General features: G+C 36.4%; 1 protein-coding gene across 1 annotated transcript in view; it reads right to left on the bottom strand.

Annotated features, from left to right (window-relative positions):
- AGBL3 (AGBL carboxypeptidase 3) overlaps positions 1 to 18,533 on the bottom strand; it is an 89,355-nt gene that overhangs the window by 12,098 nt on the left and 58,724 nt on the right. Inside the window, exon 16 of the mRNA XM_058530499.1 lies at positions 4,029 to 4,260. Within this exon, the coding sequence (XP_058386482.1) occupies positions 4,029 to 4,260 (232 nt within the window). The remainder of the gene's footprint in view (positions 1 to 4,028; positions 4,261 to 18,533) is intronic.

Genomic DNA, 18,533 nt, shown 5'->3' with positions numbered 1-18,533 from the left:
ATGATCCAGCTATTCCACTTTTGGGTATTTACCCAAAGAACATGAAAACACTAATTTGAAAAGACATTTGCACCCCCATGATCATTGCAGCATTATTCACAATAGCCAAGACTTGGAAACAAGCTAAGTGCCCATCAGTGGATGAAGGGATGAAGAAGATGTCATATATATACACAATGGAATACTGCTCAGCCATAAAAAAAGATGCAATCTTGCCATTTGCAAAAACACAGATGGACATTGAGGGTATTATGCTAAGCGAAATAAGTCAGACAGAGAAAGTCAAATACCATATGATTTCACTCATAAGTGGAAGATAAAAACAACAACAACAAACAAACACATAGATATAGAGATTAGATTGGTGGTTACCAGAGGGGAAGAGCTGAGGTGGTAGAAGGAGTAAAAGGGCACATGTGTACAGTGATGGATGGTATTAGTCTTTGGGTGGTGAATATGATGTAGTCTACAGAGAAACTGAAATATAATGATGTACACTTGAAATTTACATAATGTTATAAACCAATGTTACTGCAATAGAAAAAAGAAAGAAAGAAAACATTGTGCCACATCTTCTAGCCTCCATAGTTTCTGATGAGAAATCTGCTGTCACTCAAATTGTATTTCCCCTACAGGTAAGGTGTCATTCTGCTCTGGATGTTCAAGAATTTTTTTTTTACTTACTTTCCAGATGTTAAATTTTGGTATATCTTGGCATGGATGTCTTTGGGTTTATCCTGTTAGTGGTTTGCTCACCTTTTTGATCCAAAAGTTAATGTCTCTTGCCAAATTTGGGAAGTTTGCAGCCATTATTTCTTTGAGTACCTTTTCAGCCCTTCCTTCTCCTTTCTTCCTGGGACTCTGATAACATGAATGTTAGATCTTCTTTTATAATCCCACAGGTCCCTAAGGCTCTGTTCATTTTATTTTCAGTCTGTTTTCTCTCTGATGTTCAGGTTGAGTAATTTCTATTTTTCTATCTCTTCCAGTTCACAGATTCTTTCTTCTGTTGTTTCAATTATGCTGTTGAGTTCAGCCACTGAGCTTTTTATTTTGGTTATTATATTTTTCCATGCAAAAATTTCCATTTGGTTCTTCTTATTTATCTTCTATTTCTCCTCTTCTTTTTTATTGAGGCCTTCTATTTTTTCATTTGTTTCAAGTGTTTGTGTTTGTTGAAGTATTTTTATCATAACTGTTTCAAAAATATTTGTCAGAAAATTCATTCATTCAGATGTTATATCTTTTAGCATGATAATTCTGCAAGTGGTTACTGCACATTAACTAGTCTTTCCCTAGTCCAGATTTGGACTGATACTTAAGATGGTTTAGCAAAGGTGTGATCTTCTTATTTGCTTATTCTCACTTTACCCTGTAACCACTTACTACAGTTGATAGTATGTAAGTGTGTTGAGACAGTCAGACAAAGGATATATAAAACAGAAAAAGCAGCCATAAAGAAATAAGTTGTAAGAGGAAAAAACTATCAACTTGATAATGTTTTAACATGCAGTGAAATCATCTATTAAGAATGGTCTTGCTTGCTGCTTTCTTACTTTTTCATATTTCCATGTATATCTATATTAGATACTTTTGGGGAGTATCTGCCCCAGGTACAATTTGCCCTTCTCTGGGGACTGCCTCTAGATCCACAAGGGTAGGGCTTCATCAGCCGTGTTTGTAACTATTTGACCTCTACCCATTGGCATGGTTGCCAACTGGAATATCTTTTCCTATAATTTAGAATTGGGAATGAGAGATAGTGAGTCTTGTAAGTGAAACTACTGTAGGGTGCAAATTTATGAGTTAAGATGTGTGAAAACTTTCCTGTAGAGAGAGAAAAGCAGAGACTACAGATGGATAAAGAGCCCTGGTAGCTTTCCATTCCCTAGTTCCAGTCTTTTCCTGAATCCTGGCTGAATTCCCTCCTCCCCCTTGTTTCCATGAATAGCCTTGTATTTTCTTATAATTCTTCCCCCCACCCTACCCTACCCTACTTATGCTTTTTGATTAAGATAGCTTGAGTTAGTTTCTGTTATTTGTACCCAAGAGTTGTTAATTAATAAAACCTACTATTTGTTTACACCTTCAGGTTCAGGCCAATCCACATTGAATGTATTTCTAGGTTCAAGGTATACAAGGAATCACTTGTGAAAATAATGACTAAAAATCAAGCTATGTCCTAATTGTCACCCAGACCCCTTGCTCATATTCTGATTCTCCACTTCTCAGCCTCTTTGCCTAGGTCAATTGTGTTTTGTTATTAGTTTCTTAGTTTTTGATTTTGCTGATATTATCATACTTGACCCCTTGTTTTTGTGGGTCCATATTATTGATTTGCTTATCTTATATTAGCTGACCTATTAGATTCAATTTCTATTAGGCACTGTCTTCCCCAGAATGATAGCAACCCCATTCCACTGGAAACTGCCACTGACTGCCTATTTTTGTAATTTTATTGACTTTGGTATTATGCAATAAAGAAATACATATTAATGAACATTTAGGAAAAAAGCAAAAAGAGAAATATCATCTTCCGCCAATACTTTAACTATCCAGAGATAATCATTGTTGGAAATTTGTGCTTCCAGAGTTTTTTCTATGTATATATGGGTTTGAGTGTGTATAATATACACATATTAAATACATATAGTCTATAAATGCAACCATACCGAAAACTGTTCTGAAGCTTTTACTCACTTATATATTGTGAACATCATTCCATGTTAATTAATATACACTTATAATATTTAATAGCTACATAATATTTCATTTTGTCAATGTACCATAATTTATTTAAGCAATCTTCTATTATTGGATGTTTAGGTTCATTTTTGTCTTTGGCTTTTATAAACAATACTGAAATGAACATCACTACAGAAATATTTTAGCCCTTACCTAGGTTTTTTTCCTTAGGATCAATTTCTAAAAGTGGAATTTCCTAGTCAAAATGAATGTAGATATTAAAGATTTTTCATTTATTTTGTTGGATTGTCTTCTAGAAATTCTGTACCAGTTTATCTTACAACAATGCATGAATGAATTCTTCCACTGAGAGGCAAAAATGAATAGTATTTTATTATTGTTTTAATTTTCATTCTTTGGATTTAAGCGAGATTGGATATTTTTAAATGTTCATTGGCCATGTTTTTTTCTTTTGTGAATTTCTGGTTCATAGCCTTTGCCCATTTTCCTGTTAAAATAGTCATAATTTTATCACTGATTTGTATGTGATCTTTGAATATTAAGTATAATGGCCTTCTGTTTTTCATTTATATTATAAAGAGAAATGTCAAAGCATAGTGACGAAGGACTCTGGAGTCAGAATGTCTAGCTGGAGTTGAATCCAATTCTGCTACCTATTGCCTGTGTGACCTTGGACAAATTACTTAACCTCTTTGTACCTCAATTTCCTCATGTGTAGAGTATAAAATGTGTGTGTGTGTGTGTGTGTGTGTGTGTGTGTGTATAAACATAGAACACTGTCTAGCACATAGAAAGTACTTTATCAACATTTGTTGATAGTATTATATTTATCATTTTCTCTTGTCATTGTTTTGCTTTTATTTATGTAGGTTTCCTTTTGACTTTAGTGATGGCTCTATTTTTTTATCTTTATAAGAAATCTGGTCTCATGTTTTCTACTTTCCTTTGAGTATCAAAAATAAGCTGAATTAACTCAAGTTAATTATTTCTAATTCTGGTTGTCACCTAGGATTATAAGGTTTAAACACATCTGATAAATCTCAAGTCAGGCTATGGTCATACTTTATTAATGCATACTTTATTCATAGATCCAAATTAATGAGTGGTTTCATGCAAATAAACAATCAAATAAGGCTTGATAACCTACTCATTCACATATCCAACATTTTCTTATGGCTTTGGGACCTTCTTCCTTTGTCAAATGTGGCTGCTACCATTTTTAAGAGCCTATGTTTGTTTCTTAGGATAATTAATTAATAAACCTTGCTTCCTTATAAAAAATGTATTAAATAGCTAAGAATTACAAAATTGTATTGACTTACTCATGTTGGATTTGGAAGTGGGTTCTTGGATTGAATATCTGTCTTATCTGAGCGGTTCGCATGTTTTTAGTGCTTTCCATAATAGGGAGCAAATACTGCAATATTTCTTGAGTTTGAGCTATTCTTTTATCCCTGTAGATTCTTTTTTCATCATCTGTCCAATTTACTCCAGTCTTTTTGCTTTGGAAAGATGTACATTCTTTCATTTTGCTTTTTAAGTTGTGGTGCAGATCTGGGGAGCAACCACAAAGATATGTATAGATATATGGACTGAATTGATTCAACAGTTATTTATTCAGTATTACATGCCAAGGATTCTATCTAAAAGTTCTTACCCAGCTGAAGTTTATACTTTAAATACAGGGGCAGAAAATAAGCAAATAAACAAGTAAAATACATAATATGTTACATAATGATAAAGTTTACAGGATAAAATAGAGCTGGGGAGGGGAATAGAGAATTCTTGGGAGAGGGGTTGATTTCCATTTTAAAAAAGGTGTTCAAGGGCCACCCCGGCGGCATAGTGGTTAAGTTTGGCATGCTCCTCTTTGGTAGCCTAGGTTCATGCGTTCAGATCCTGGGCATGGACATACACCACTCATCAAACCACGCTGTGGCAGTGACCCACATATAAAATAGAGGAAGATTGGCACAGATATTATCTCAGGGCCAATCTCCCTCACCAGAAAAAAAAGTGTTCAGAGATGACCAACCTGTGAAGCTGATATGTCAAAGGAGTTAGGGAGTGAGTCAAGCAGATATCAGAGAAAAGAGCATTCTAGGCAAGGGAAATAGTAAGTGCAAAGGGCCTGAGTGAGGAGCATAGTACTATGTTCAAGGAACACCAAGATGGCACAAATGGCTACGGCAGAATGAACTAAGGGGAAAGAAATAAGATAAGACCTCAGATAGGTAACTTGGACTCAGTTCACATAGGGCCTCCTGGCCATTGTAAGGACTTTGATTTTTACTGAGTGTGAAATGGGGAGCAACTGGAAGGCTTTGAGCAGAGGAGTGTCACATACGAGATTTGTTTTAACTGGATCACGCTGGTTGCTGAGTTGAGAACAGATTGAATAGGGGCAAGAGTAGACAAGCAGGGAGATCTCTTGGAAGGCTACTGAAACAATCTAGGAGAGAGGGTGGTGGCAGTGGCTAGAAGGGTGAGAAGTTGGGAGTAGGGAGGTGACCCTGGATATACTTTCAGATTTTCTAATGAATTAGATGTGGGGTAAGAGAAGAGAGGAATCAGTCGTGGCTCCACAGCTTCTGGTTTGAAGAAATAGAAGGATGGAGATATGAGCATGTTAGAGCCCATGGGAAGATCATGTTAGAAATCCCTTCTTTATTACATAATATGAAGAAATTTTTGTTTATTTTGTTAATTGTGATAATAAAAGTAGAATAACATTTTAAAAAGTGTTTATCAAACTGGTCTAAAAAATAAAGTCTATTAAAAAATTGTTTATTCCACTCCACAGAATATAACAAGTGTTGGCAAGGATGTGGAGAAATTAGAAATCTTATGTACTGTTGGTGGAATGTAAAATGGTGCCGGGGCTACAGAAAACAGTATGGCAGTAACTCAAAAAATTGAAAATAGAATTACCATATGATCCAACAATTCCAGTTCTGGCTATATGCTCAAAAGAACTGAAAGCAGAGTCTTGAAGAGTTATTTGTATATCCATGTTAATAGCAGTATTATTCACAATATCCAAAAGGTGTAAGCAGCCCAAGTGCCCACTGATGGATGAATGGATAAACAAAATGTAGTATATACACACAATGGAATATCATTCAGCTTTAAAAAGGAAGGAAACTCTGACACCTGCTACAACATAGATGAAACTTGAGTACATTATTTAAGTGAAATAAGCTAGTTACAAAAAGACAAATACTGTATCTCTCTTCCAAATATTTGATTCCACTTATATGAGGTACCTAGAGTAGTCAGGGGCTGGGGAGAAGGGAGGAATGGGGAGTTGTTGTTTAATGGGTATGGAGTTTCGGTTTTGAAAGATGAAAAGATTCTGGAGATGTGTGCACAACAGTGTGAATGTACTTAACACTGATGAACTTTACACTTAAAAATAGTTAACCTGGTAAATTATATGTCATGTGTATTTTGACACAATTAAAAAAGATTCAGCATACATAGGAAGAGAGAGGGGAGAAAAAGAACCCTGAGTAAAGCTTGAAGGAAGACTCGTAGACGTTTTAAAGGATGTGGCAGGATTAATTATAATTATAATGCCTAAATTGGTAGGTAGACAGCATAAGAAAAAGTAGAATACACTTAGAATAAAAGCAAGCAATACATAATGCTTTGTAAAAAAAATGTTTATCAGTTAGAAATATACAATGAACTATTTATGGGCAAAATGATATGATTTGCTGAATTGGCTTTAAATACTTCGGCAAAAAAAAAGTGGTGGGAATACATACAAGACAAGAATACCAGGATGCTGATAACTATGAAGGGTGGCTGATGGGCACCAGTGGGTTCATTATTCTATTCTCTCTACTTTTGTTTATGTTTGAAATTTCCACAATAAAGGTTTTTTAAAAAAGGAATTGTCCATTATTAAAAGAAAAGGAAACAGATGACTAAAGGACTCATTGAATTAAGCTAGACTTGAAAGATAACAAATGAGGGTATGATTACAATATCTGGAGATGCCAGCAGATGAAATTAATTTATCTACAGTCTCTTGAGAAGCCATTCCTAGCCATTCAATAAACATTCACTGAATGCTTACTATGTATCTGGCATTATGTTTGGTTTCGTAAATAGGTATGAAAAATATAGTCCTTGCTTTTATATGCTAACAGTTAAGAATAGAGAGAGAAAAGTAAAACATTAACTAGAATATATTTGGGGCTGGCCCCATGGCTTAGCGGTTAAGTGAGCACGTTCCGCTACTGGTGGCCCGGGGTTCGGATCCTGGGCATGCACCAAGGCATTGCTTGTCGGGCCATGCTGAGGCAGCATCCCACATACAGCAACTAGCAGGATGTGCAACTATGACATACAACTATCTACTGGGGCTTTGGGAGAAAAAAGGGGAAAAAGAAAAAAGGAGGAGGATTGGCAATAGATGTTAGCTCAGGGCCAGTCTTCCTCAGCAAAAAGAGGAGGCTTGGCATGGATGATAGCTCAGGGCTGATCTTCCTCAAAAAAAAAAAAGAATATATTTCTATGGGGGCCTGTCCTGTGGCCTAGTGGTTAAGTTCACGTGCTCTGCTTTGGTGCCCCGGGTTTGGTTCCCAGGTGTGGACCTACAGCACTAGTCAGTGGCCATTCTGTGGTGGCAACCCACATACAAAATAGAGGAATATTGGCACAGACGTTACCTCAGAGTGAATCTTCCTCAAGCAAAAAGATGAAGATTGGCAACAGATGGTAGCTCAGGGCAAATCTTCCTCAGCAAAAAAATATATATATATTTCTATGGAGATAAGGTAGGGTACTTTAGGATTTCAAAAGAGGGACTACTAGCCATACTTAGCAATAAATAAGGAAAGCTCCCTAATTCCTAATTCCTAATTAATCTGAGTCTTGATGAATAAGTAAAAATCAGCTAAGTAAAAAAAAAGGGGGTAGTAATCTAGGTTCTGGAACTAACGTGGCATATTCAGGAAATCAAAAGTATGGTTCAGAGCGACTAGAATATCAGGTAGGTGTGAAGAAGTGGTTCAAAACTAGAGGCGTTATTTGTAATAATAACACTTTTGAGAGATTTCCTGAGACAGGAATGATTTGTGACTGGTAGATGCTTAATGTTTTTTGAATTGAATTTTTAGGGGGCCATTGAAGATTTTATGTGAGCAAGTGATATAATCTGCATTTTGGAAAGGTCACACTGGCAGTCAGGAGGATGACAGGTTGAATAAAAGTGAGACTTGAGGCAGGGAGATAAGTTAAGAGGCTAATGCAGTAATTCAAGGTAGGCAAAAAGAGAATCTGAACTAAAGGAGCAGCAGTATGATGAACAGAAGCAGATTCAAGAGAATCTTCAGGAGTAGAATGGATAGAGTTTCTCATTATTGGATACCAAAAACAGAGATGTAGAGGATTAAGATGTGTCTTGGTTTACTACTCAGACAACTGGATGATGGCAATATTACTGACCAAGACATGGAATGCAGGAGGAGAAAGAGATCTGAAGTGGGCAAGTTGAATTAGAAGTATCTCTGAGGAAAAACAAATGGAGATATCCAGGAGGCAGATGAGATGCCTAGATTGAAGATTAAAAAATACGATGATCATCAGTTGTTTTTTGAAGCTACAGGTATAGATGAGAGTGCTCAGAAATAAAGTATACGGTGAGAAGAGGAGAGACCAAAGGATGGCATACTGGGGAATAGCCCACATAAAATTTAGGCAGAGGAAGAGGAGCCCATGCAGGACACCAAACATGAATGGCCAGAAAAACAGGAATAAAACAGGGAGAGAGTAGTGCCACAGATACATGTGTTGAATTGCTCAATGAATCAAGGGAGAGTTTAAAGGCTCTGTGAATAATCAACAGTAGACAAGTCAAGGATAAGGACTGATGGCTTTGGAAATAACAATTTCATTGGTATGGTGAGAGTAGAAGCCAGATTGTAGTAGGTTAAGAAGAACAGGTGAAGATGTAAAGGTAATGAATACTGACTATATTTTGATGAAGGTGAGAAAGGGTAGTAATTAGGATTAGGTCGCTGAGGAAATTGATGGGCATGGGATCTAGAGCACCAGTGATAGTTGAGAGAGTACACTTTTGGACTTCATTTTTTAAAATTTCAATATCCCCCCAAAGAGAGAGAATAGTATAAGGAACTCTTCAACCCATCACTCAGCTTCAATAATTTGATTTATTTTTGCTGCTATGGTTGATCAATATTTAGAATCTATCAATGGCACTCGAAGAAATATTTATAGATGGCTAACATAAGCAACGTGTGCAGGTGAAGCACATTCCAAAGAAAGAGGAATGATGCTGGAATGCCGTGACCTACTTTTGGGTGCTGGTGGTCTGGCTAAACAGAAGACTGGATACTGCAAGAGTATTGTGTTCGTGCTTACCAAATTCAAAGAAGAAATGATTTAGATATAAAACTATCTGCCAGGATTTATTATGAATTTACTCCTCCTTCACTCTCCTCAGTCAGCTGAATCTCTGTATTTGTATTATATCTCATCAATAAATATAAACTCTTCAAGAACTGAAGATGTCTAAGTGGACCTCTCAGTCTCTGGCAGAATCCATCTTATTTCCTATTTGATAAGTTCAATAATGGGAAAGGACAGACTTCTTTCTATAAGAAACTGAGTGATAATGAAGATATAACATTTTAGAGGGAAATTTATAGCCCTAAATGCATATAATATAAAGAAAGGGGGCAGCATCAAAGAATAAGAAAAGATAGCTTCCTCTGAAATGATTTACTTCAGTAAAAAAGAAAATTGTAGAATTTTTATTAGAATGTCATCAAGATTCACCGGAACATATATATATAAGATAATGTGATCAAGAAGTGATGAGAATCTCAGCTCAGGTAAGATTGGATAACGTTGAGAAACATAATTTTTAAATTAAGCATGTGGTGGAAGCAGTGGGGAACACTGAAAAAAATCTCCCTGTTGTGGCAAAAGTCCACGAATACTACCTGTCTCCAATTTGTCTCCTCCTATTTTAAAATACACTTTAATTAGATTTGTACTTCTATCATTCTACTGAAATTTCTCTGATCAAGATCCCCAATGAAACCTCTATGTTGTAAAATCCAGCAGTAAATCCATCTCACTTGACTTATAAGAAGCATTAGACTTAGTGGATCACTCCCTCCTCTTTGATATACTGTCTCACTTACTTCTAGGACAACACATTCACTTGGTTTTCCTCCTACCCCACAGGGTGCTCCCCAGTCTTCTTTCATTGGTTCTTACTCTTTTCCTGATCCATCAGTAGATGGACTTGTTCCTTAACCCTCTTCTATATTTACACTCACTAGGAATATCATCCAGCTCCATGCCTTAAAATACTATCTGTATGCTGAAAATTCGCAAATTTATCTCCAGCCCAGATGTCCTCCCTGAACTCTGGACTCATCTATCCAACTGCCTATTCAATACCTTCACTTCAATGTCTAAAAGGCATTTTAAAAGCAACATCTCTAAATTGAATTGCTGCTCCACCCTCAGTTTTTGCCATCTCAGCAGATGATAATTCAATCCAGCTAGTTGCTCTGGCCTCAAACCCTGGAGTTTCAACAGTCGTAAACACCTCTGAAACCATTGCCACAATCAAGTTCTAGAAAAGATCATCTCTAACAGATTCCTTGTGCTCCTCTACAGTCCATTCTTCCCTTCATCCCCTACTCTATCCCTTCCTACTCTAGGAAACCTTTATCTGCTTTTTGGCTCTATAAATTAACTTGCATTTCATATAAATGAGATTTCATATAGTATCTACTTTTCTGTGTCTGGCTTCTTTTACTCAGCACAACGATTTTGAGATTCATTCATGTTGTGTGTATGACTAACTCATTAAATTTTTATTCTATGGTATGGAAACGGCATCAATAAAAAGGAGGTATTTGTTGCCATATAACTTTTCATAGTATCTCTTGTAATCTTTTTTATTTATGAGGTGTCTGTTTTAATTTCTCCTCTTTCATTTCTGACTTTATTTATTTGAGCCTTCTCTCTTTTTTTCTTGGTGAATCTAGCTAAAGATTTGTCAATATTTTTAAAGAACCAGCTCTTGGTTTCATTGATTTTTTCTATTGTTTTTTTAGTCTCTATTTCATTTATTTCTGCTCTAATTTTTATTATTTCCCTCCTTCTACTGATTTTAGGCTTTGTTTGTTCTTATTTTTCCAGTTCCTTTAGGTGCACTGTTAGATTGTTTATTTGAGATTTTTCTTGTTTGTTGAGGTATGCCTGTATTGCTATAAACTTCCCTCTTAGAATGGCTTTTGCCATATCCCATAAATTCTGGCATGTCTTATTTTCATTTGTCTCCAGGTATTTCTGGATTTCTCCTTTGATTTCTTCATTGACCCAATTGTTGCTCAGTAGCATTTTTTTAAATCTCCACATATTTGTGGCTTTTCTGATTTTCATCCTGTAGTTGATTTCTAGTTTCATGCTGTTGTGGTCAGAAAAGATGCTTGGTTTTATGTCAGTCTTCTTAAGTTTATTGAGACTTATTTTGCGGCCTAAAATGTGATCAGTCCTAGAGAATGTTCCATGTGCATTTGAAAAGAATGTGTATTTTTCATGTTTGGATGGAATGTTCTATATATATATCTAAGTCCATCTGGTCCAGTGTGTCATTTAAGGCCAATGTTTCCTTATTGATTTTCTGTTTGGATGATCTATCCATTGGTGTAAGTGGATTGTACAAGTCCCCTACTATTATTGTGTCACTGTCTATTTCTCCTTTATTTCTGTTAATAAATGCTTATATATTTAGGTGCTTCTATGTTGGCTGCATAGGTATTTAAAAGTGTTATATACTCCTGCTGGATTGTTCCCTTGATCATTAAGTAGTGCTCTTCTTTTTCTCTTGTTACAGTTTTTGTTTTAAAGTCTATTTTGTCTGATATAAGTATTGCTACCCCAGCTTTCTTTTCATTGCCTTTTGCATGGAGTATCTTTTTCCATCTCTTCACTTTCAGTTTGTGAATGTCTTTACGTCTGAAGTGTGTTGTATGCAGCATATATATGGGTCTCGTTTTTTTATCCAATCAGCCACCCTATGCCTTTTGATGAGAAAATTTAGTCCATTTCCCTCTTTCTCCTTGCTTGTATCTATGTATTAGGTAGGTCAGCTATGTCTCCTGATTTTGGAGAGGTGACCTGATGTAAGAGATATTTTATGAGTCCCAGCAGTCTGCTTCCCTCTCGTCACCAGTTCCAAATGTTCCTGGAGTGACCTCCGTGTGGGCTGTGTCCTTCTGTTGTGGCAGGGTTGCTCTTACTGTAGGTGCCCAGGGAGGCTGAGGTGTACCCCCGGCCTGCTGGTTGTAATGCTTACCTGTGTGTGGCTGCTATGGACCCTTCCTTCTCTTTATCAAGTGTGGGGAGCCCCAGCACAGTTGGCTGCAAGGTCTAATAGCACATTCCTATTGCAGTTTTTCTGTTAAGTGAGTAGGCCCCTAGTGTGGCTGGTTAGTCTCAGGGGCTTACACTTGCTGTCAGCCTCAGGCCTATAAGGCTCTTCTCAGCTTTCTCAGGATTACAGCTGGGTGGGGCTGGCCTTAGGCATGGGAACACCTAATTGTTTCACACTTTGGAAGGTGGAGCCGATCCCCTATGTGGCTGTTTGAGAAGCACAAGTCTTCTGCAGATGACAAGCCCTACTGCCCACAGGACCACACACACCATCAACACAGTCTTGCCCTGTGAACACACCTTGACCCCCTGAAGTGGACCCAGTGACCCCATGGCAGAGGCCCCACACACTCCACCAATGCCCCACAAACTCCACCCAGTCCTCACGCATGCCCTGCCCTATAGAGGTGGACGCACTCTCCGGGCTGCAGAGAATCCAGGCACCTAGCCTATGCAGGCTCATAAGTTGCCTGAGGGCTTGCTGTTGGGTGGGGCCAGTCCCTAGGGCAGGCTGCTTGCCCTGGCTGAGCTGGATTAAATTGGTGCCCTAGTGGGTGGGGCAGACCCTGGGCTGAGTGGCCAGCAGAAGAACTCCAATTGTGTCTGCCAGCGACTATGTCAGCACACCTTCACCAGGTCACAACTATGGTTGCTGCCAATGTCTCAGTCCCTGGAGAGGTCTCACCTCTCACCAAGATGCACCCAGACCCTATCCAATGAGTCTCTTTTCACCAAAGAACTGTGCACCTTCCTTTCTGGTGATTTTAAGTTGCTTTCCAAAATGGGTGAATTTGTGCATTGGCCCTTTAAAAGCTGGCTTTTTTTTCCCCTTACATCCAATAGCTTTTCTAGGGGTATTCCCCATTGTTGTTAGTAGCCAACAAGGTCACATATCATAACACTCATCTCGGTTGTGCTGGGTCAAAAAAATGCTTATAGTGGCAACACTTCCCCACTCAGGGAAGAATTGCTCCCGGGTGGCCATCAAGTGCTACAGCTTGTGAAGGTGGCTTTTTTGCTCTCCAGAAGAGAATTCTGTTTCTTCCACCACAGTCAGGACTATCAGGTGTTATAGGGGTTTCTCTTACCCAGTTTTCAGTTCTCTCTCAGGGGTAATTGTTCCAAGATTAGTTGTAAGTCTGCTATGCCCATGGGAGGATGTGAGTTCAGAGTCTGCCTACGCCACCATCTTGACACCAGTCTCCACAACTAGTTTCTAAAAAAATGTCTTTTTTGGTCTTTGCTAAGCCTCTGAATCATACTTTGGGAGCTGAAAGAAATTGGGTACTCTGATTTCAACGTCACCAGTGAAGTATCTAATCAAGAGTAATATAATGCGATGTTATATTTGTATATTCTGCCTCACAGTAGGCAAAATATTCTTACAGATATTATCTTACTTGGGGCTCTCACCAGGCCTGTGCTATAGGCAGGATGGCCAATGTAATCCCCATCTTACATCAGAGAGGGAATGTAAGGGAATGTTAGGGAATCAGACAGGTTAAGCTATTTGCTCAAGATGACATAGCTAATAAGAGAGAGAGGTATATCTAGAATTCACATCTCCTAACTCCAGTACTTTTTCTATTACTTTCTCTTATCTTGATATATCATTTGATTTCTTTCCATAGATACAACAAATAATATATTTTTTAAAATTAAGTTTTAGTTTAAATTAATCAATTATACATCCAAGTACAGATATGCCCAAGATGGTTTCTTACCTAATTTTCTAGGTTTTGCTGGCAGGAGAGTCTACATATTTCAACAGAACCCATTTAATTGAGTGGAAACCAAGTTCTCAGAAGAGACGCCAAGGAAGGAAGAAAGGGCATACCATGTTTTCTCTGTTGTACAAATTCAGTCTATTCCCAAATATTTACCTAGTCCACTGTTCAGATCATTGTTCATATTATTCCTAAGGACAGGGAAACTTGCCAAGGGAGCTAGTGATATAATAATGAATAGTTTAGACAAAACTACAAAGTTTATCTATGTTCTCCCTGACTTCCCTTTCTATTCCTATTTCTGTTTTTAGGTACTAGTATTATACCTACGTGACCAATGCTCCAATTGCTATTACAGATAAAACATTTGATAGTCATTCATTCCAAAGTGCTAAATAATTATCTGATGCTAGAAATATTTCTTTTTAATAAGAGAAACTCAGATAGTGCAATGATAAATGCATAGAAATAAATATCTAACTGCATATTTTAAGGCATCCATTGAGGATAGTTTGAGGATACTGAAATTTCAGAGCCCTTCAAAATGCATCATATGGGCACTCCTATGTATAAAACTGACATAGTCACAGATACTATGTAGAATATAAGGAGACATACAATAAGTGTTACCAAAAAGTTACTTTTACCTGTTGCTTTAATTCAAAATCAAAATCTTATATAAGACAGAGGAAAAGGAGTAAGATAGTTAGGTAAGAGAAATGAAATGTAGATCTCCTACTTCAATATCTTTTTAGAAGACAAGAAGGGGCTCAACCAGGTATTTTCACTAAAAACAGGAATATACTATAAAGTTTCTGAACTTAGATTTTTAAGATTAAGAAAACTTAATTTTTTACATTCTAGACAATAACCTCATTCATATATTTAATGCCTAGTTTAATTGAGCTTATCTTCAATTAATTTGCCATTGTCTCATTCAGACATATGAAATATTAGTACATATTTCCCTTGGAATTCTTTTAATTAAACTGTTTCAAGAGAATAGCAAACATTAGAAATACCTATCCAATAATCGTTAAACAATTCAGAACTGAATATATGTATGTTAGGATCTGTGAAGGACATCTACAGCATAGTAGGGTGACTAACTTTTTAGAGAGCCAATCCAGGACACAGTCATACCAGACCAAAGAAAATAGTATAATATACAATAAATAATTGTACACACATGTATTATGATTTTAATATAAAATAGGTATTTATTTAAAATTTTATATTTTTTGGTATTATTTGCTTTTCTGTTATACAAATGTTATTATTTAAGCAAACAATAGGACTAGTTAACAGTGGCAATTAGTAGTAATTAATAGAACAAATTAAAAAATAGTATGTGTGAGAATAATATAATATTGTGTATTATATTACTATAAGTATAAAAAAATAGTATGTATGAGAATAAAATAATATATATTTATATAATGCTTCTTTCTCTCTCCTGATAAGGATTTTAAGTTTTTATTGGATATTTAAATTTTATAGGCCATATTATTATGTATTCTTTTTTTTTTTTTTAAAGATTTTATTTATTTATTTTTTCCCCCCAAAGCCCCAGTAGATAGTTGTATGTCATAGTTGCACATCCTTCTAGTTGCTGTATGTGGGACTCGGCCTCAGGATGGACGGAGAAGTGGTGCCTCGGTGCGCGCCCGGGATCCGAACCCGGGCCACCAGCATCAGAGCGCGCGCACTTAACCACCAAGCCACGGGGCCGGCCTATTATGTATTCTTAAGATATATAAATATTCAACTTTTAAAAGTTGAATATAAATACAATGGAGCTAATAAATACATATTACCTATATTTAATAAAAATTAACAATGAATGTTTCTTTATGTCCCATGATAAAATAGGATATTTTTTGCTCTTTGTGTTTCCTTTTCCAATAATACTTCTCTGAACCACGTGCAGCCTTTATGATATCCTTCTTTTTTTTTATGTAGTGGTAAAACTGAACGCATTCAAGATCGAGTTCTCTTTGACTTGCAGGTCTCCTCTTCTCAAGCTCACATTGCACTGATTCCTGGTGGCAGTCCAATTCAATGACATCAAGTTAGATATCCTGTCAACAAAGGAGGTTGAGCATGGACTACGACTTTCCTTATTAAGAACAGCAGGTTTCTAGACTTGTAATGAATTAGTTTCCAACTCCCCAAAAATGTATCTATAGACTTATTTTAGTAGACTAGCTTTTGGACATTCAGGCCTTTTGTCTCTTTAAATTCATTATGTAAGGTCACCATGTTTAAAATGTCCATTGTTTTTAGCCATTCTAAAGCACATCAGATGTCATCATAAGTTAAACTTCTCTTTCTCAGGGAAAATGTTTTTAAAGCATAGAGGTAACATGAACCTAAACTGAATGTGGATTTCAAATAAATTACAGTTTTTAGTGTTGTTTTACTTGGTTGCACCTTCCCAGTGACATAATTTGGAGCTCTGAGTCAGTCTTATTTCCCCCCAAATATCATTTTTTCCCTACTGTATGAGTTTTTGCAATAACCATCACATAATATTGAACAACTCAGGTGCAGTTTATTCATCCTTTTCTATGCTCCCTATGGCTTTTTCAAAGATCATCAAACAGTTTTAGAGAAACCGTATACAAATTGTTTTATTGTAGTCCTTTTCTCTATTCTCATCTTCAAACTATTTCCAAATTAGAGGAGGACATTCTTCTTATCCCATAGGTTGAAAATGTGATTTAATGACAGACCAACATTTTAACGTCTTTTCTATTGGCCAGGAACAATGATAGCCATCTTGTAGGCACACGTCTAAGGAAACTATCTTCTTCCATTTCTATAAAGTCAAAAATTTCATTAAGTGCTTCTGCATGTTTTGAGCAAACTCAAACTTTCATTATGAAAGCCTCAATATCACATATAGCAAATCACACCTGTTTTTTAGTACAAAGTGTGCAAGACATTTAGCCAGTCAGATTATTTTCATTGGTAAGAAGTTTATAGACAGAATGAAATTTGCCAAAATTTACATTTTCGCTGTCTGTCAAACAAGCAGATAGATAAGCAAAGTCTGGTTTGTATTTGGAAAACATATTAACAACATTTGGTTTTATGTTTTCTGTGGTTTCATTAAAATCAAAGAAATCAAGATTATTTGAAACCCCTTTTTTCAAATTAAAGTACCTAAGAGCTAGGGTTAATTTTTCTTTGATTCAGTGTATCATGTGATACGCTGTAGAAAATATTATTGTTGGTAAGATCTGATAAAATGAACTTTACATTATAAGAGGCGAATATATCTGTCATCAAAATTTCCCCTTTAGTTGACCCACATGACATTGCAGTGAAAACCTTTGAATCACAAAATATAATTTTACTCAGTTTCATCAAGCAATCAAGGGAATTATACGATAATGAATGTTCATTCATGTGTTATGCCCAAGCGAATCCACCAGCTATTATTTTTAACTGAGCACTGGTGTCTTTTTGGGAGATGAAAATACTTTCAATTGGTTTAGAAGTACTTGCTTGTCTCATCCTGGACTTGTGAGATTCAATCTCCTTTATGATGCCCAATCCCAAATTCTTTTCTCCAAATTGTACACTATGCTCTGTTTTGGTTATTTACCCCCGTAAGTTGTATCTGCATTAAAACAGCAGATTTTACCCTTTTTTGTTTTTGGTGGCCTCTGGCTCCTGCTGGCATTGATATTGTAGTCCTTGTCATTTTAACTACCTGAACTCCTAGAAAACATGGTCCCAATATTCACAATGTTAAAATTAAACTATTGCTATCTCAATACAAAGCACAACAGTTAATTCACAGGTAAGGTCTAAGATGAATTGTTAACACTCCTGATTGCAACACACTTAACTTGCACAGTTATGTCTCATCACTTAGGGATATACCACTGGATGATCCACTGAACTGCAAATCATGGTTACCAACATCAGCAGTAAGGGGAAAACCCAATGACAGTGACTATGAACAGTGCATAATCTATGCTGTATCCATTTGACACAAAAAAATTGTATGTCTAAGAGGAGGGAACACTCCCAAACTTATTTTATGAGGCCAGCATTACCCTGATACCAAAGCCATATAAGAACAATGCAACAAAAGAAAACTACAGATCAATATTCTCGATGAATTTAGATGCAGAAATTCTCAACAAAATACTAGCAAACTGAATTCAACAGCACATTAAAAGGATCAGAGACCATGATCAAGAGAGATTTATCTGGGATGCAAGGACATTTCACCATATGCAAATCAATAAATGTTACACACCACATTAACAGAATGAAAGATAAAAATCATGACCATCTCGATGCAGAAAAAGCATTTAACAAAATATAACATCCTTTCATGATAAAACCCTCAACAAATTGGGTTTGGAAGGAACTTACCTCAACATAGTAAGGGCCATATATGACAAGCTCACAGCTAACATCATATTCAATGGGGAAAGGCTGAAAGCTTTTCCTCTAATATAAAGAATAAGATAAGGCTGCCCACTCTCACCACTCAATTATTCAACATAGTACTGGAAGTCATAGCCATAGCAATCAGGCAAAAAGAAATAAAAGACATCTAAATCTGAAAGGAAGAAGTAAAATTGTCATTGCAGACGATGTGATCTTATATATAGAAAATCCTTAGAACTCCACCAAGAAAGCGTTAGA

This window comes from Diceros bicornis, chromosome 3 (assembly GCF_020826845.1).
Source record: "Diceros bicornis minor isolate mBicDic1 chromosome 3, mDicBic1.mat.cur, whole genome shotgun sequence".
NCBI classification, from domain to species: Eukaryota; Metazoa; Chordata; class Mammalia; order Perissodactyla; family Rhinocerotidae; genus Diceros; species Diceros bicornis.
The sequence above is the reverse complement of the archived record's forward strand: the minus strand, read 5'-3'. Positions and strand labels throughout refer to the sequence as shown.